Source organism: Theobroma cacao, chromosome 10, assembly GCF_000208745.1.
Source record: "Theobroma cacao cultivar B97-61/B2 chromosome 10, Criollo_cocoa_genome_V2, whole genome shotgun sequence".
Lineage (NCBI taxonomy): Eukaryota > Viridiplantae > Streptophyta > Magnoliopsida > Malvales > Malvaceae > Theobroma > Theobroma cacao.
The window spans coordinates 18752843-18773028 of record NC_030859.1 but is presented as its reverse complement, the minus strand read 5'-3'; the positions used below and the strand labels follow the sequence as shown (position 1 = coordinate 18773028).

Genomic DNA, 20186 nt, shown 5'->3' with positions numbered 1-20186 from the left:
AAAAGATTACCGACTCCATCATTTAAAATAAACAAGTCACGACATCATTCTACGCTTGCATCATATGCATACGTAAAACCAAGTGAAAAACTTAGTCTGACAATTCAATAAAAATTTTTAATTAATAAAATAGGGATTGAACTAAGAAAAGGCTATATTAAGGTAACTTAAGATTAAATGGTACCGTTCGTGAAACGGGAGCCACGGAGGTGCTAACCCTTCTCCGTGCGTAACCGCACTCCCGAACTCATCTCTAAAAAGACGTGGATCAGTTCTCATTCTTTCGACGGACCTAAAATTAATTTAGGACTTTGTCGATTAAGAATCGGGTTAATAGGTGACCAATCACACCTTAGATAAACATGATTGGTGGCGACTCCCACACCCACACGATATTTAATTTCTGCCCGCGTCTGGCGGACGGGTTCCCGGACCCGCACGTCACGACACTCTGAAGCATGTCTTCTATAACTAATTGAGCTAGATCATTGATGAGGTCATGCATTACAAATCAAGATTTATTTCTGCTAGATATTTGAAAGAATGATCTTGACACAAGATCTTGAAAGTACATGCTACCTAATTTTTCAATTTGCCTTTAATTGTTTGCTTGCTGTAACAAGCCTTCTGCCATCCATAACAACACTATTTCTTCCTCCCCAAATTCATAGGCTTTAGGAAGGATTGAGCAATATGAAAAACATTGCTTCAAATGAGGTGGAAGATGATAGTAGCTCAACCGCAAAGTTGGAATTACGCCACATTTCTCTTCTGAGGAATTCCATATCTCATTCTCCAATACATCTTTCCATGCATCAGGATACACCCTTGAGCATAATAAGCCACCAATGGTTTTAGCAGCTAAGGGCAAGCCATTACACCTTCTCGTAATCAGTTCTCTAGTTTCTTTTAAATCCAAATGCCAATCGAAACCTTTTTCCCCTAAGGAATGTTGAGTTAAAATGAAGAGACAATCATTATTTGACAATTCTTATAATGAGTAATCCGGAACAGTTTTCATTACTGATGAAACATTTTGATTGGTGTTGTCACAATTATTTTGATTTTTGCAGCCCCTACTTCAAGAGGAGTTCGAAGAATGGCCCAATCATTATAGCTTCCATTCTAAATATCGTCCAAAACAAGCAGAAAATTCTTTTCACATAACTCCTCCTTCAATTTGACTTGTAGCAAATTTAGATGATTTAATTCATTGCATGGCTCAGTAGTAATTGACTGCAAAATTGTTTTTGTTATTTTGATCACATCAAAATCTTCAGAAACACACACCCATGCTTTGATGTTGAAATGATCTTTTATACTATTATCATTGTGAACTAGTTGAACAAGGGTAGTCTTACCAATCCCTCCAATGCCAACAATAGGGATCATAGTGACTTTACCATCACTACTATCATTCATTAAAAGCAAATCAATTATTGCCTTTTTGTCTTCTTCCCTACCATAGACAAGAGCTTCATTCACCAATGAAGTAGTCAGTGGCCTTTCTATCATTCTCTTAGGCCTACCAACATCATTCTTTCGTAAGTGCAAGTCACTTTTTTGGGTGACGAAATCTTGCAATCTAACAGTAATCGCTTTTATCTTTGACATCATCTTATAATTAAACAGGAAAGCATATGGATTGAAAATAGTAATTAAGGTATGAATGATCTTCCATACCTTACTTCTGTTTGCTTGACGTTCTTGCATTAACTTGGTTCCCAAGGCTTCAGTCGCGAACTCATCCAAGATGTCATCCACATCGTAAGCCAAGTCTTGGAGCTCCACTAGCCATATCTTCACATGCCGATCCTTCATTTGCTTCTCCTCTGCATCATCAAGCACTGCCTGGATATTCTTCAATATCTTTTCCCACTTCCTAAGCTCCTTACAGACTTGCTTTTTAGTAGCAAAGTGAAGGGATTCAGAAGAGCCCAATTTGGCAAACAATGCCTTAAAGAAAGTAGATAAGCAAGCCTCTCCAACAAAAGACATGGCTTAAACTCAGCGATCAAGTAGTCATGAGAAATGAAATAGAGATGGGTAATTCAGCAATTTTGAAGTGCATCCAGACTACTGGCTAGTCAGAAGATTGAAGCCTCCAAGGCTATCATCTAAACTCTAATCTTCACTATGATATTTACACGAGGGTACATCAAGATCTAGTGGTCCTAAGGAGTCAGGCCAGTAAATGTCATGTTTCGTGCCTATTGGGTATCCTTGTTATGGGAACTCATTGGAGAAAGTAGGGATTGATCGACAGGCGGTGGTAACCTGTGTCTCTATGATTCTGACCTATATATATATAAATGTTAAATACTATTTTTACTTTTAATTAGTAAATTATTATGGAAAATATATACTATTAAGTACGAGAATTCAAATTAAAACACAATATCTTTTCAAGTCATGCACTATATTTCTCAATCCTGTTAATAAATATAAGATTTTTAAATTTTTTTGTAAATATATACATATTATTTATAATTAATTTTTTTAAAAAATTTTATACTGTATCTTATAATATTGATCATCAATATTTAAAAAATAAAATTTTGATACATGATAACTATTTGTTTAGTTATGTATTTGACAATTGTATTGATGTCAATCAGGTAATAAATATAATCTGTTTTTTATCGGAGAGACATTTATGTAAGTTTTGATTTTCGAGGTGTATAATTGGGTAATCAATTCCCTATAATTCCCAATTTCACGAAATTAAACAAAAAATTGCAGAAGTATAAGACATGCCTGAATTTGACTATTGGATACTGCAATATCCAATGCAGTGTTTCCTTCCTCGTCCTTCCAATTTGGAATGAATTCCAACCAATCTAAGGCATCTTTGTGGCAAATTCTCTGAAACCATCTTACCAGAACTTCAAGAGCTTCTAACATGTCTGATTTAATGGCAATGTACAAAACAGTCTCACCTCGAACCGTCACATCTTCAATAGACTCTGGGCAAGCTAATAGGAATTTAGCCACGAAATTGAGGTTCCCATTCTTGATAGCATAATGTAAAGGGGTCAAGCCCCCTCTTCCTTTGACACGAACTAGACCAGCATCAGCATGTAGAAATAAAGACACCAACTCGAAATGCCCATTTATGAGGGCAAGGTGCATGGGGCTAAACCCAGACTTGTTCAAATTTTTGCTAAAGGAAGGTATCAAGTTCATCATCTCCATTGCAAAACGAGTTTGTCCAAACGAAGCTGCTATATGTAGAGGAGAATCTACAAACATTTTCTCGTCAATCCGCTTCAAAACATTATCATCTTCCCAAATTAGTTCATACAGGGCATCTATATCACCCACTTGAGAGGCCTTAATCAAGCGATCATCCATTCTAAAGACAGTTTGAGAATTCTCACAAAATTGGAAGTAAAGCAAGGAATACGAACATAAAACATGGAGAACTGATCAGAATAAAGAAATATGGAAGAGAAAAGACTGAAAATAATTACCTGGGCTTGGCTCTGCGGAGGACCTTAAATCGCAAATTTATGACTTCAAATCATCTGCCACGTTAAATTTTAGCAACTTCAGAGACAAGCAAAAGGAAACTCGTTTCTTTTGCTTGTATCTTTCTCACTTCTGATGAAAGTGAAGCTTGTGAAACCAAACGCAAGATGAATGAAGGGAACACCGGCCAAGACTTCATGGGAAAATGAAACCCGACATCACATTTGACTTTGTCATGTCCAATGTTAGAGTACCCGTAGATACTCCGTGTAATAATAACTCATTTAAATGCCTACCTGTCCAATAACAGAGCATTTTTTTTTCTTTCTCCCTGTCGAGACAGCGATTATATGTAACAGGCCGAAAAATAAGGTAAGATGGAGCTATTTGATGCCCACCTGGTGAGAAAAGATCGGTAGATGGCCGGAGGACCAGCAGCTGCTGATACTTTGATTCCCAGGATAAGTCTCAAGCATGGAAGCCCAATTGGTGGGATTGACCCTGTTTTGAACGGGGCACAGACCATATGCACTCATACTGTTTTTCCAGAGTGTTTAGGAGTTGTAATACCGTTAGAGTACGATTATAGACTTAATTTGATATTTATGTAAATCAAAAATTTACATTCTGTGCGTGTTCTGTGACTGGTAGAACCAAGGAATGAAGACAGCACTAAGCATCATATAGTCTACCATTACAACCGGCCAACCAAAACTCCAATTCCCTATCCCTCCTTGAAAATGTTGAATAAACTGTATGATACATTAAAGTACTAATTCATACTTAGTTATCAATGTAAAATAAATAAATAAATAACCAAGTCATAAGAGTAAGAAACCAGATTTTACGTGGAAAACCCCATAGTAAGGGGAAAAACCACGAGACCATAATCCATTCAATCTTCCACTACTTAAAATAATAAGATTACAAAAATTTTCTCTAGAGGAAATTACAACAAACTATCAATAAAAAGCTAAATTTCTAAAATAAAAGTCATCACCTTATAATAAGTGCTAAAAAAAAACAATTTTACCTAATATGAAGACCATACGCTTTTAAGATGGCCATTTAAATTAAGATGGTCTCTTTCTCATCCATTTTTCCCTTAGCCACTCAATTGTCTATCAAATCACTTTTGACGGTTGGTTTTGGCTCCCTAAGCATCAAGCCTTAGGAATTAGACATTCTACAGTCAACATCACTGCTCATGATTTCATGGGCAGTGATGTTGATAATATGATTTTTTTTTTTTGAGAAGAACAGATCAAGAAATCCACTAGTGCTCAAACATACACTCAAATCCCGCTTGGAAACCTTTCCATCATTGATTCTGAGGGTAATGAGATACAAAATCATGAGTTTTGTTCATTCCTGTCATACAAGGCCAAAGCATTCTGTTATTAGTGTTGAGTAGCAAAAAAGTTAATAAAGTGGTTCTATCAAATAGGTGTAATGCTTACATGGCATAAGGAAGATGTCATTATACTACTGTCATTATCCTTTGTACCAAGAAGAAAAGAGATGGATTTCAAGCTTGCTCATGCTCTAATGCTAAGAAGCTTATTCTTAACATCTACTAGGGCTGCCATTAAAGTGTTGGGTTTAAATCTAATTGAGCTTCAATTAAGACTCCGTTTGTTTTGCCATAAAATTTTTTTAATAGTAAATAATAAATATTAATATTTTAAAATATATGGATTTTTTATATTTTAATAATAAATATTACTATTTTTTAATATTAATATAAATATTTTTTCATATTTTAATAATAAATATTTTAAAATAATAGATGTAAACAAAATTAATCCTCCCAAAAACCGTAACTCAATTATCAAAAATAAGTTCAAACAAAGCTCATTTATATTCGTTGTAATATAATAGTTTTTCCTTTTTCTCTCCTAATGAATCAGTGTAGGTACCATTTGTAATATAATGGTTGAAGTTTAAAGCTTCTTTAACACCATAGCATGACTATCTTCTTAACAGAGACTCTATTAAGGAAAGCATTCAAATATTGACCTTTAAAACTTACCATTTGCAATAATTGTTGTCAAGGAATTGCATCCAAAGGTTTGAATTTCATTCTTTCTAAATTAATCCAAGCTCAAACTCCTGCATGTACTTAGTAATTTTAAAATTTCAATTAATTGTTTGAAAGAGAAAACAATTATAATAACAATGATAGAGTTAATTTTAAGTAGACATAGTGCAGTGAATAAGAGCAAAGCAGGAGGTATTACCTAAGAGCTGTCATGCTTCTTGTTATACATGGTTAATGAATCAGTAGGCATAAGGCACCCAATTAGGCTGTTCCATATTTAGCTACAAACTGAACAAAACAGTCCTTTTAAAATGGAGATGAACAGGCTCGACAATTAAGCACTCACAAATTTTCATTCAAGTTGTATAAAAATTGCTAATTAGAGCCTAAATGGTATTAATAGAAAGATTTAGTAAAATTTGCATCTTTTTGAGGAATTTAGACCTAACTCACAAAAAATTAATTTACAAAGTATAATATAGACGTGGGCCGTAATTACTAGCTAGGAGTATAATTTTTCATGATAAAGGAAATAAGCAAAATAAAAAAAAAGGTTAAAATAGTAATAAATTCTAGGATGAAATACCTGAGTCGACATACTCTGATTCTTTCTCTTGGTCATTGGAAGATGAATCTTTAATCAATCTCTATGTAAGGTATGTGGGCAATGTTGGACCATTGTTTTCCTTTCCCCCTTTTGCACCTTTCCTTTAGCACCGGACACCAGTAAATAAGTAGTTGTGAAAGCGAGCGAAGCATTTCCTTTCGGGGAAGGGATTTGAGCTTTGGGCAATGGTAGATCTTCAAAGATTGAAGAGAGGTGAGGTTCTGAAAGCCATTGGAGGATACCTTTTTCATATTTTTGAAATTTCCAATAGAAAGATGAGTGAGAGAAGGGGGCAACTTCATTCCTATCTCTTCCTGGGGAAACGACACCACCTCGATGCAATTGCTACCATCAATGTCGAGTTTTGTAAGAGATGTGAGTCTATGCAATCCCCAAATCATTAGTGCCTTACTAATATTGGGTTCATCGATGTCCAATTCTGTTAGGTTGGTATGGAAACCATTTTCTTCAATGGAGTATCGCACCCTTGGACATCCCAATATGGTCAACTGTTGAAGAGTGTGGAGGGTGGGTAGAGCTTCTAGTTTTGCACACTCAACGAGCCTTAAAGTTTTGAGGTTGGCAATAGGCAACCCACTTTCTGGGAAACCAACCAAACTTGGACAACAATCAAAATCAATCTCTTGAAGATGATTGAGCTTGTCCAGTCCTTGGGGTAAATATTTAATATTTATACAATTATGGAGTGAAATAGATTCAAGACAAGCATTATCCCCAATATTCTGTGCTAAAAAACGAAGCACCGGGCATTCATAAATAAACAACTTTTTACACCTCACGGGTAACTTACCACTTGATGATAATGATTTAAGAGCTTCACAACATCCAATGTCAAGAGATTCAAGAAGAGATGTGCTACTGAAATTGATATTCTCTTCGTCATCAAGTAGGCATTGCAAATTCTCACAATCACTAATGTCCAAAGTTCTAAGAGTTAGAGGCAAGCTGTCCACCGAAAGTGAAACCAATTTCGAGCACCTTACGATATTCAACTTTGTAAGACATGTAAGGTTCTGCAATGATTTAGATAATCTCTCTAACCCTTGACAACCAACTAATATCACATACTCAATGTTGCATGGTAATTCTAATTGCAAAAGCTCTTCTTCTTCCTCATCCGTTGCCCCTATACACACAACTTGGGGACAATTTTGAAACTTTAAACTATGCAGTGATCTCAAAGGTGCCAACCACCCCCACTTTGTTTGCCACAAAGAGGTTAACTCCTCACAACCATTAATTTGGAGATTTACTACTTTCGCCGACTCCAACTTCTTCGTTTCTTTTGTTACACAAGTGAACTTTGAAATATTTGAAAGAATGATTTTTTTAACAGACCAAAGATCATCAAAACTCTCGAGCACCACTTCTTTGCATCCATCAATTTCAAATTCACATAGCATTGGAAGATTTGAAACTGAAACTGTCAACTCTTGACAATTACGGATTACAAGTTTCTCCAAAGAATGAAGATCATTGGGCAAAGTTCTAACCAATTTTGGACAATTTTTTAAAAGGAGTTCTCGGAGGCAACAAAATTTCTTACCTTGTTTGTTAATTTCACAAACTTTCCACTCTTTCCATTCCAACATATCTTCAAAATGCAAGGTCTCTAATGATGGAAATAGATTTGGCCAATTCACTCCATGGAACTCAATGCCAACACTAATCACACTTCTCATCCCCTTGATACAGAGATGCTTTAAAAGTGGTAACTTTCCAATGGCCGGTAATGATTTGCAATTTTGGCAATCTTCAAGATTTAAAAATTGCAAATTTTTTAATGAACCATCTTCCAGCCAAATTGGGAATGTTAGTCCAGCATAATACTTGATGGCAAGCGCCTTTAGCTCTTCATGAGGCTGAAGCAAGGTCAACACTTCTCCCTCAACTTCTTTATTTCTTAAATTTTCATTGAAATTTCTACTCCAACTCAACTCTAAATTATTCAGGCTAGACTTACCAGATAGCTTAGCTTCCCATGCATATTGAGCTTCATCCACATTATGCAGTTTAGAAATACAAAGCTGACCTTTGAGATTTGACAAATTCTGCATCTCTCTTATATTCAATCCATCACCTTGACCCACGATAAAAGTAGACAACACTTGAAGATTTGTTAATTTGCCAATTCCACTTGGCATTTCTTTAATTGAATTTGCTCCAGTAATATCTAGATGACATAGGTTATCCAAAATTCCTATTTTCATAGGTAACTTCTCAATTCCATCACAAAACCTTAATAAAAGAGTCTCTAAATTATAAAGGGTACATATTGAATCAGGGAGACTTTTTATTTCAGTATAAGAGAAATCTAAATAACGTAAATGTTTTAAATTTCCAATAGAAGAAGGAATTTTTTTGATGTAGTACCTTTTTAAAGAGAGCACCCTTAAGCATTTCAATCTTGGCAGCAAATCATCAAGAACGTTACTGCTTAAGTAGCATCTACCATACCGCCTCATCATCATCATATCAAAAGGTAGGTAGGTTCGTAGAAACTTTGCTTCAAAAAAGGCCTCAAACTTTTCAATTCTGTCATACTTGCCAATGATATAAGAGGAGTGGCGAGTGCGACTAATTGGACCTTTCATGTCATCATATCTCTCCCTTTTAAAATAGATTTCTCCTGCAACTAATTGAGCTAGATCATTAATCAAGTCATGCATTACAAATTGAGATTGATTCTTCCTAGATGCTTGAAAAAATGACCTTGATACCAGTTCTTCAAAATACTTGCTACCCAAATCTTTAGTTGCCCCTTTTGTGTTTGCTCCATTTAGAAAACCTTCTGCCATCCATAACAAGACTATTTCCTCCTCTTTAAATTCATAATCTTTAGGGACGAAAGAGCAATAGGCAAAACACTGCTTCAATTGCGGAGGAAGATAATAGTAACTCAACCATAAGGCTGGAATTATGTCACTTTTCTCTTCAGGTATACTCCAAATATCACTCATCAATATGTATTTCCATGCATCATGATTCTCCCTAGTACGCAATAGTCCTCCAATAGTTTTAATTGCCAAAGGCAAGCCACCACACTTCTTCACAATCTCCAAGCCAATTTCTTTCAGGTCTGGATGTCCAGTAAAATCTCCTCTTGCTAATGCATGATGAGAAAGCAAGCTTAGGGAATCATCTTCTGATAAGCTTTGTAACAAGTAATCTGCAACACTTCTCATAATTGATGAAACATTAGAACTACGTGTTGTTACGATTATTTTGCTTCCAGTAATCCCGGCATCAAAAGGAGATCGAAGCTTCGTCCAATCATCGTAGTTCTCATTCCAAACATCATCCAAAACAAGCAAGAATTTCTTGCCTGATAGCTTCTCTTTTAGTTTGACTTGAAGTAAATTCAAGTCATGTATATCACAAGACTGGAAAGTGACCGATTCTAGAATTGTTTTGGTTATCTTAATAACATCAAATTCATCAGAAACACATACCCATGCTTTGAGATTAAAATAATCTCTTATGCTACTGTCATTGTAGACAAGCTGAGCAAGGGTTGTCTTGCCTATCCCTCCCATGCCGGTGATGGGAATCACAGAAACTCCAGCATCATTGCCATCCTTCCTCAAAAGCAGATCAATTATTGCCTTCTTGTCTTTGTCTCTGCCTCGTACAGTAGCTTCATTCACCAGAGAAGTGCTTGGCTTGCTTTTTGGTATTATCATGGGCCTTCCAACATAATTCTCTAGTTGCAGGTTAATCTTTTTTGTTGCTAAATCTTGCAATCTTCCTGTAATCTCTTTGATCTTGGACATCATCTTATAGTTAAACATGATTGAACTTGGATGCAAACTAGTGCAGCAAGTAGGAACAAATCTTTGTGCCTTACTTGTGCTGGCCTGATGTTCTTTCATCAACCTACGCCCCAAAGCTTCAGTGGCAAACTCGTCCAAGATGTCATCGACGTCATAAGCCAAGTCTTGGAGGTCAGCCAGCCAAATCTTCACAGCCTGGTTCTTCATTTTCTTCTCCTCTGCATCAGCAAGGACTGCGTGGATGGTCCTCAATATCGTTTCCCAGTTCATAATCTCCTTGCGAACCAGCTTCTCAGTGACAAAGTTGAAGTCGGAAGAGGAAAACTTGGCAAACAACGAGTCAAAGAAAGCAGAGAGAGCAGCGTCTGCAAAGAAAGCCATGGTCAATATGTTTGAGAAAGGAATCAAGAGATTTGAAGTAGAAAGAAAATCCAAGAGAAGGGTATTGGACTAGAAGAAAACGGATGAAGTTTGGTTTGTAGAGCAGGGTCTAATTTTTGTGGCTTTGGGGTTCGGCATTCATAAGGAATCAAGAAAGGAATTATGGAAGACTGAGATTCCCTGAGCTTTAGCAAAAGAGACTTGTGCGTATGTGTATACAACCATTAAATTTCCTTTCCTTTCTTCCTTTCTTCTCTTTTTCCCTTCTTGTCTTCAAGAGAAGGAAAGAATAATTTGGCAGTGGTGGAGGCAACTTTAGGTGGTTAAAGAACATAACTTTGGTTTTCAAATTTCTTTTTCATTATATCATTTTTAATAGAGATTTTTATGAATATTAACTAAAAAATTTTAAAACTTTGTGTTTAGTTTATATTTTTGCTATTTTCTTTTTTATATAAAAATTAATAGAAACAAAAAAGACAAAAAAATGAATAGTAAAATATCAATTAAACGAAATATAAGAAAATATTAGAAATTAATCCAAATAAATTGTTTTAGTTAAATGATCAAAATAAATATTCATTGCTTTGCTTTTAAGTCATAATTAATACTCTCTTCGCAAAGCATAGAGTCATGATAAAATATGTAAAAAATTTCAACGAAATCGTACAAACTTATTATCAACTTACTATAGTAAGAAAGAGAAATGTAGTGTCTTTTTGCTTTTGTCAAAAGTCTTCAAAGAATATGATAAAGAGAATGCTGCTTTTTGGAAAGTAAAGCAAAAGGATCAGAATTATTATTTGATAGTGATATGCACTTTGAACAATTTGTATATATCCTTGGAGTGGTCATCAATCATCATCACTAAACAAATGACTTCTTTCCAATTATTATAAGTATCTTTTAAAGTAATGATCTTGTGAACTGGAGTCTACGAAAACAAGCAAGGAACCTTGATTCATGTTTCACAAGTTTTAGATAAACGATTGATTATTTATAATTTATATAAATCAAGGTGGTATAAAACATCTTTATTTACTTCGGTTAATAATTTGTGATCTTTGATGATATTAATAACTTTAATGACTGGGTTGATATTAATGTCGCATCGATAATTTTAACAGAAGATACCTAATCATGATGTTAACAACCAAAGTGACATTAATCATTAATATTTTTCAAAATTAAGAAATTTAATTTAAATGAATTATAACACATGAACTAAATTCAACATTTTGATAGAATATAAGGATTAAATCAAATTTTGAAAGAGTATAGGGATTAAATTTAGAATCTGTTCATTAAAATGCCTAAGATTCCCACATCAACATTAGTTAACGCCATGTTTGCAACGCTCAACACCTCGTCAGAAACTATAACAGAACAAGCTTGACTGTGTTAACAATTAGATTGACATCAACATATTTTGAAAGTATAGGAATTCAATTTGTACAAATTAGACTATAGGGACTAAATCCAATATTTTAGTATAGTACGGTGGCTAAATTCATAATTTGACCTTTTTATTAGGGATTTTAACTTTTGACCATTTTTAATAAATTAGAAACTACAATTACCAAATTGCATACTTTCTAAGAGTAGTGATAAATTTGATTCATCACCCTATACAGGACAATAAATTTAGACCTTATCCCTAATATTAATTAAAATATTTATCAACAAGCTTTGCAATTAAAAAATACAGTAATGAACTTTAGATTGCAAAAGAAATTAAAAAACTCACAAAAATTATTACAGAAGAAACCAATTTTCGTTCATCAACCATAGTTACAAATATCACTTTCTAAATCTAAAAAAAAAAAAGCATATTATTGTCTAAACTGTTAATTGCTTTTTGTTTGTTGAACACAAATATTTATATTTTATGCAAAAAAACATGGTTCATTTATTTAAATGAACTCGAAACCATTTAGATATCAAGTATCCGAACCCTATTAAAAACCAACTAAAATTACAAAATATTATCCAAAACCAAACCCTATTAATATATGAATACCCATTTTCTAAAAAAAAAATGAATACCCATTTAATAACCTGAATCTGTTAAATAATCAATTATACAAGCTAAATTTTTTATATATGGATACCCAAAACCTAAATAAAAAATATTTTACATTAAATCATATTTATAATAAACTTTACTTTATAAAATATAAATATTATAGTATTATATATATGTACAAAATAATATTTATAGATAAATATTAATATATTATATATTAATATATAATAATATTAATTACTTATATATCAATATGTATAAGTTATATATTACTTTTATATCAAATATATACGAAATATATATTATATACAACATTAATATATTATTTTATATTAATTTATCATGTACGTTATAAAACAAATTATATATTATAATGATATATATACAAAGTTTGTCACTGAAATGGTATATCATTCCGAGTGTATGAGATGATGGGTTTGGGGGAATCTGATGGCCGCCTGAGGTTGCCGGCTAAAATGAGGCAATGAAGGGGTGCAAGTGGAAGATATTGCTAAAGCCTGGGGAGGACTTCTGAGTTTGAAACAGGAGGGGGTTGAGGCTGACTCGGTGAGTTGGTAGAAGTATACACATTCAACAAGTTGGAAACTTGAGGTAATATATGCCAAAGAATGTGAATGGGAGAGACTAGTCCTTGGCTGATTTTGGTGAGTCAAAGGATGGGGTAACTCAAATGATACCTAAAAATCAGGGCGAGAAGGTTAATTTAATCATACCTAAAATCTTGAAAACAGGAAAAGTATAATCAAAGGTGTCCCATAAAGCGAGGAACAGAAGGTACATATTAACAGTTAAAGCTACATGCATGGGTACACAGTTCTGTTTTTCTTCAGTGTAAGGTCACATTTCTTCAGTAGTATATTTACTTTCTTGATACATACATAAGTACATTCACTAGTAACTTTTACTAATTAAGCTTGATTTTTATCTGAATTTTAGCTGTTATTAGTTAATGGTTTTTAATCAAAAGTTTTTTGGAATATTTCACCTAATTAAGAACTTCACCTCAAATCCATCCGAAAGTAATATCAAAGAAAATTGAACTTAAATAAATGACAAAAGTTGTAGATAAACATAACATTACACTAAATAAATTAGTTTTTTTGTTCATAAAAGGCCGAAAAGATTACAATGGCACGCAATTAAAAAGGATGGCCAACGAAAATTTAACCCCATGATATGAAATGATGTGACATATGAAAATCAAATTCACGTTAAACTTATTTCTTGATTAATTATAATTTTATTAAAACTCAATTCTTTGAGAGGGAAATATATACACTTACTATTAAACAAAATGTTTTAAGTCCTAATTCTATCTTTCACCTTATAATCCATTTTAAAGAATAAATATAAAATTAAATTTTTTGGAAAGTTTGATTGGTTATATCAATAATGATATGATTAATATTTACAAAACAAAAAAAAATTAATTAATGTTAATTATTAGTATATAAATAATTGTGTAATTTATTGATATTACTACATACCAAGTTTATCAATGGGAAAAAAAATAACTGAGTTTAAATCAAAACTTTAATATCTTTCAATTTTGCTATGTTGGTGACAACTAAAAGTTGCAGAGTTTAGACCAACCTCTCAATCCCTTCATCTTTTGGCTCTTTTGCTGGAAGGAGCAGACATAAATTTGCCACTCTTGAACATTCTGAGCTGTTTTGGCTGTCAGACCTGGTAGAAAAGAGTCAGCAGCAATCTTATTGTAGACAAATTTGCAGGTTATTGTCCACCTCATTGTTGTACAGATTCATACTATTACAAGGCAATGCACACTGTTATTATAAAATTTATAATCAACTTTGAGTAAAGGAAACAACCATTTCAATGTAGGCATACCCTGTTTTCCCTCCTGTATAGCGATCAGACAACTTTTAGCTTTGCTCTTCTAGATCATGAATGAGTCTACCATCAATTTCAACACGAGGTACGTGGGCTATCTTGGACCACTCTTGCCCTTTATCTTTTCTGCACCGTTGTTTCAGTCGAGGACAATCATCAATATGCAATTGTAACAGTGACAGAAGAAGGTTTGTTCTTGGAAGGGATGTGAGCTTAGGGCATATGGCAATCCACAAAAATTCAAGAGAGTTGAGGATCTGAAAACCCTTGGAAGATAGTGATTTCAGATTTGGAAAATCTTCAATGGTGAGGCTAGTAAGAGTGGTCGGCAGCATCATTCCCATCTCTTCTTGTGGAAATGACAGTACATCTGGACATCCACCTTTAATGGATAGGACTTTAAGGGAGGTTAGTCTATGCAATCCCCATTCAAACAGTGGCCTACAGAGCTTGAAATTGGACACTCGAAGAGTTATTAAGCTGGTAGGAAGGCCCTCTTCTGGGAAGGATATGATATGCGGACAATTTGATATCTCCAATTCTTGAAGTGAGGTGAGGTTGTGAATGTAGTTAGGCAAACCCCTCAGTTCTTCACATTTATAAATCCGGAGCACTTTGAGGTTGATGGTGGGCAATCCACCCGTTCCGAAGGAAATCAGACTTGGACAATATTCTGTTACAATTGCCTGAAGATAGTTGAGCTTGTCCAATCGGGGAAAATAAGCAATACGTTTACACCAGCTGATACGAATAAATTCAAGCGAAGTATTGTTGTGAAATTCTTGTGCAATGGATTCCAGCTCAGGGCAATTCCTAACCGTTAGGTGTTTGAGCCCTGTAGGTAACTTGCCACTTGATGATAAGGATGCCAATTTTGAGCAATCACTGATCTTGAGATGTTGAAGATTAATTGGTAGCTCACATCTTGACGATAAGGACATGAGAGATGGACATGATGCAATTTCCAAATGCTCAAGGAGAGAATCCTGGGTGTTGATAATCTCTCCATCTAACAAATACTGCAAATTGTTATGATTACTGATCACCAGCTTTTTCAGAGTAAATGGCAACCTGGTGTCCGAAAAAGAAATCAATTTTGAGCAGTTTTCAATCTGTAGCTCTCTCAGAGATGTGAGGTTGTGGAAGGCATTAGGTAGCTTCTCAAGGCTTTCACAATACCCTATTATCAAAGACTTGATATTGCAAAAGGGCCTAAACTGCATCAGCTCTCCTTCTTCCTCTGCCTCCAAGGAGATAAGTCGTGGGCAACTCAAAATTTCCAAACTGTGAAGGGACCTCCAATGGCCCAGTAGTCCCACCTCATTTTGCCACAATGAAGTCAGCTCGTTACAGCCATTAATCATAAGATTTTCTACTGTTGTCAACATTGGCATCAACCCTGTAAACTTTGAAACCCTTGAAATGGAGACAATGTTCAATGAGCGAAGGTCTGCAGAACTTTTGAGAACCACCTCCTTACATCCATCGATTTCTAGTTCATGAAGCTTCGGCAGACTCGAAATTGAAACTTCCAACTGCTTGCATTCACGAACCATAAGCTTCTCTAAGGAAGGAAGATGTTTAGGTAATCTTCCTAATATTTTTGGGCATTCTACAATAGAAAGCTCACGGAGGAAGGGGAATTTTTCAATTTGCTCATCAACTTCACAAGGGTTCCACTCCTTCCAAGCTGGCATATCCTCATAACAAAGAGTCTCTAATGACATAAATCCATTTAAGCAATTCTCTCCAAAGAGTTCAATGCCAACACTCTTTATACTACTCATTCCCCTAATACAAAGGTTTCTCAGCAAAGGCAGTTTTCCAAGCGATGGCAACAATCTGCAATACTTACAATATTCAAGATTTAAAGACAATAAATATTTGAATGAAGGATCTCCTACCCAAGCTGGGAATATTGTAACACCATAATATTTGATTGCAAGCTCCTTAAGCTCTTCATTGGGTTGAAGCCAATTTAATATATCCCTTTCAACACTTTCCGATCTTAAACTATTAGCAAACTCCATACTCCACTTTAGCTCTAACCAATTTAAACCTGACTTCTCATGCAACTTAGCCTCCAATGCATCTCTAACTTCAACAACATTCTCCAATCCTGAAATGGAAAGTCTTCCTTTGAGATTTGATAAATTCTTCATCTCTCTTATTTGATATCCATTACCGTGGCTAACAACAAAATTTGATAATGTTCGGAGATATGTTAGTCCACCAATTCCAACTGGCATCCCTTTTAGAGAAGCTGCACCAGTAGTATCAAGATGCCGTAGGTTGATCAACATGCCCATTCCTGAGGGTAACTTCTCAAGATTAATACACCAGCATAATATCAAGGTCTCTAAATTGGAAAGGGTACTAATTGAATCAGGTAAACACTTTATGCTAGTGTGAGAAAAATTTAGGTATCGAACATGCCTTAAATGTCCAATAGAATCCAGTAACTTCGTGATGTAGTATCTTCTCAGAGAGAGCACCCTTAAATATCTTAATTTCGGCAATAATTCAGTGAGAACAATGGTGGTTAAGTAAGGGCGTGGTCCATAGCTCGCCAACCTCAAAGGTAGGAAAGTACGCAGATGCTTCATTTCATGAAAGGACTCAAACTTTTTAACTCCGTCAAACAACTCACCCACATAAGATGAATGGCGAACTCGTTGTGAAAATTTAAGCTTCTTATCACCCTCTACTCTACAGCATATTTCTTCCGCAACAGATTGAGCTAGGTCATTGATAAGGTCATGCATTACAAATTGAGATCTATCCCGGCTAGATATTTGAAACAATGACCTTGACACTAGATCTCGAAAGTACTTGCCACCTAGATCTTCAATTTGTGTTTTATCAGCTGCTTGCTGTAGAAAACCTTCTGCCATCCATAGCAAGACTATATCCTTCTCTCCAAACTCATAACCCTTAGGAAGTATGGCGCAATACGCAAAACATTGCTTTAAATGTGGGGGAAGATGATAATAGCTCAACCAAAGAGCTGGAATTATACCACTATTCTCTACTGGCATATCCCATATCTTGCTCTTCAATACGTCTTTCCAAGCATCAGGGTCCATGCTAGTGCGTAGTATGCCTCCGATTGTTTTTGCTGCTAAAGGCAGGCCATTACACTTTCTCACTATCTCCTCACCAAATTCTTTTAACTTTGGATGTCCACTGAAATCTCTTGCTCCTAATGCATGTTGAGTAAAGACAGACAAACAATCATCATTCGATAACTCTTGCAGTGAATAACCTGGAATGGTGCCCATAACTGACGAAACAAGGTGACTACGAGTGGTCACAATAATTTTGCTTTCTCTTGCCCCTACTTCAAAAGGAGAACGAAGGATGGTCCAATCATTGTAATTCTCATTCCAAACATCATCCAAAACAAGCAAAAATTTCTTCTTGAAGAGCTTCTCCTTCAATTTTACTTGAAGCAAATTTAGATCGTTGACATCACATGGTTCAGAAGTTATTGACTGTAAAATTGTTTTTGTCACCTTAACCACATCAAAATCTTCAGAAACACATACCCATGCTTTGAGATCAAAGTAATCATTTATGTTATTATCATTATAGACAAGCTGAGTCAGGGTTGTTTTCCCAATCCCTCCCATGCCAATGATGGGAATAACAGAAACTCCATCATCACTACCATCATTCCTCAAAAGCAATTCAAATATCGCCTTCTTGTCATTTTCCCTACCATAGACATGAACTTCATTCACCAAAGAAGTAGTTGGCAACCTTTCTTTCACTCCCTTTGCCCTTCCACCCACAGTCTCTCTCAATTCCAAATTCAATTTTTGTGTAAATAATTCTTGTAATCTAGCAGTGATCTCTTTTATCTTGGACAACATCTTACTATTAAATATGACAGCACCTGGACTAAAACACAAAGCAGGAACCAATTTATGTACCTTACCCGCACCAGTTCGATGTTCCTGTATCAACCTCTGCCTCGAAACCTCAGTAGCAAACTCGTCCAACAAGTCATCCAAGTCGTAAGCTAAGTCCTGGAGCTCAGCTAACCAGATTTTCACCGGCCCATTTCTCATCTGCTTCTCCTCTGCATCATCAAGCACTGCACGGATGCTCTGTAACATCTTTTCCCACTTCTTGATCTCACCATGGACTTGCTTTTCACGAGCAAACTTGAGCAACTCAGGGGAGTCAAACTTGCTAAATAGCACGCCAAAGAACGCTGATAGAGCAGCCTCTCCAACAGCTGACATTTTTTCCCCTTTCTGAAACAAAAGGAAATACAAATGATCCAAGTGTGAATGGTGAAATGAAGGGGCATATACCTTTTCTTCTTCAGTTTGCTGACTTTTCTTCATATAGCCATTGACTTTTGCCAGGTTTTGTCTTTTATAAAGAAACATTTTCAAGGGCCTACGTGGCTTATAAAACCAAAAAGGAAAAGGAAAAAGAAAGAAATAAAATAACATTAAAAAAGTTCTTATTATATAAAAAATAAAATAATAATGTGACAAAACAAATATAATTAATCAAGTAATAATTTAAATTATTTATTTATTATATAGTTGATAACATCATATAAGAAATTTTCAATAAAAAGCGTATAAAATATAATTAATGTTAATTAATTATGATGTAAATGTTAAAATTGATATTAAAATTGTTTTATTTTCTTCTAACGATGTTTAATTGTTTTATTTTTATATGGTAATGTAATACGTTTATATGTTTATTTTATAATTTAAAAAAAATGAAATGAAAGTGAAAAATGGTGACATGAAACTAATATATTTTATTAAATAAAATATAGTAGGATTAAATAATACATTTAAAATGTTTACCTAATTTATAAGTAATATATTTATTTTATAAGAAGTGATGTGATGCATGAAAATCATATTCATGCTTATCTTTATTTTCTTTCAGACTAATGATTAAAAATCAATTCTTTTGTGAGGGTGATAATTACATTTATTATTAAACAAAATCTTTAAACGCTAATATTATCTTTTACTTTATACTCCATTTTATTAAATATATAAAAGTAAATTTGTGAAAAGTTTAATTGGTTATTTCAATAATAATATTATTAATATAAAAATTTTAATTTATTTTAATTTATTAATATATAAATACTGTTATAATTTATTGATATTAGCACATATTAAGATATGTTAAAAAGTACATATTTTTTAATAAAATTTAAAAGTTTTCAAATAAAAATATTTACCTTCAATGATACATCAACAAAATTCTAGTAGCAACAATAAAAGAAACAACATAATATTTTGAAGGTTGAAACGCTATTAAACTATTCAAGATAATTTTTATTATATTCAATTAAATTTTTATATTTTTATTTTAAATTAAGTAGATTTTTATAATTAATATTTAATTAATTATTATTAATCATAATGATATCTATCATTTCATAGATATGACATTGATGTAATACTAACACAGATAATGAAAATATCACGTAATCAATCCATCATATCATGTGAACATCACATAATATAAAATGATAAGTGACGTTTTGATAAAACATAATTACTCAACCTTTAATTATAAATAAAAATAATACTTGAATTGTATTTTGTAGCAAACATCAAATCTTTAGCATTACCAAATCACATTAGTCAATCAAACCTAAGGGTGAGCAATTGATCGATTCGATCTATCAATCAAAATTAAAAACCAAATAGATCTAATATTTTCAAAAATTAAATTAAACTTGAAAAAGAACTGAATCAATCAAACATCAAATTGATTCGATCCGTTCGATTTTTAATCAAAAGAATCAAAATTTTATCACTTTTATCTCTTAAAAATTATAATATTAAAATTTATTAATTTTATTTTTTATTATAAAATATAAATAATCTAAACATATCATTCCTTCTTTCACTCACTAATTACGTCACTTCACAAAAACAGTCAAATCTCGTGCACACCCAATTTAAAAAAAATATTAAAAAGCAATAAAAATGACAA

The 20186-nt window shown here is 33.8% G+C and overlaps 4 protein-coding genes across 7 annotated transcripts; all 4 read right to left on the bottom strand.

Annotated features, from left to right (window-relative positions):
* Positions 461–2417, bottom strand: LOC18587179 (putative disease resistance RPP13-like protein 1). Its single transcript, XM_018128668.1, has one exon. The coding sequence runs from the start codon at positions 1996–1998 to the stop codon at positions 1126–1128; it is 873 nt and encodes a 290-aa protein (XP_017984157.1). The 5' UTR covers positions 1999–2417; the 3' UTR covers positions 461–1125.
* LOC18587178 (putative ankyrin repeat protein RF_0381) lies at positions 2608–3678 on the bottom strand. The gene is made up of 2 exons (XM_018128669.1): positions 3474–3678; positions 2608–3355 (listed from the first exon to the last, which is right to left on the bottom strand). Exon 2 carries the CDS (start codon positions 3352–3354, stop codon positions 2725–2727), a length of 630 nt encoding a protein of 209 aa, XP_017984158.1. The 5' UTR covers position 3355; positions 3474–3678; the 3' UTR covers positions 2608–2724.
* Positions 4359–10605, bottom strand: LOC18587191 (putative disease resistance RPP13-like protein 1). Of its 4 annotated transcripts, none has more exons than XM_018128545.1 (4): positions 6099–10605; positions 5712–5800; positions 5504–5592; positions 4359–4842 (listed from the first exon to the last, which is right to left on the bottom strand). In XM_018128545.1, the coding sequence occupies exon 1, from the start codon at positions 10292–10294 to the stop codon at positions 6149–6151; it is 4146 nt and encodes a 1381-aa protein (XP_017984034.1). In that variant the 5' UTR covers positions 10295–10605; the 3' UTR covers positions 4359–4842; positions 5504–5592; positions 5712–5800; positions 6099–6148. The 4 variants fall into 4 exon arrangements, with proteins under 4 accessions (XP_017984034.1, XP_017984033.1, XP_017984035.1 ...); XM_018128544.1 differs by having other exon boundaries at positions 5504–5583; XM_018128546.1 differs by lacking the exon at positions 5504–5592.
* LOC18587176 (putative disease resistance RPP13-like protein 1) lies at positions 13806–18496 on the bottom strand. Its single transcript, XM_018128651.1, has 2 exons — positions 14193–18496; positions 13806–14027 (listed from the first exon to the last, which is right to left on the bottom strand). Exon 1 carries the CDS (start codon positions 18443–18445, stop codon positions 14228–14230), a length of 4218 nt encoding a protein of 1405 aa, XP_017984140.1. The 5' UTR covers positions 18446–18496; the 3' UTR covers positions 13806–14027; positions 14193–14227.

Excerpts from the sequence above, each read along its gene's own strand:
- LOC18587178 (XM_018128669.1), bottom strand. The coding sequence starts at position 3,354 with ATGGATGATCGCTTGATTAAGGCCTCTCAAGTGGGTGATATAGATGCC.
- LOC18587176 (XM_018128651.1), bottom strand. The coding sequence starts at position 18,445 with ATGTCAGCTGTTGGAGAGGCTGCTCTATCAGCGTTCTTTGGCGTGCTA.
- LOC18587191 (XM_018128545.1), bottom strand. The coding sequence starts at position 10,294 with ATGGCTTTCTTTGCAGACGCTGCTCTCTCTGCTTTCTTTGACTCGTTG.
- LOC18587179 (XM_018128668.1), bottom strand. The coding sequence starts at position 1,998 with ATGTCTTTTGTTGGAGAGGCTTGCTTATCTACTTTCTTTAAGGCATTG.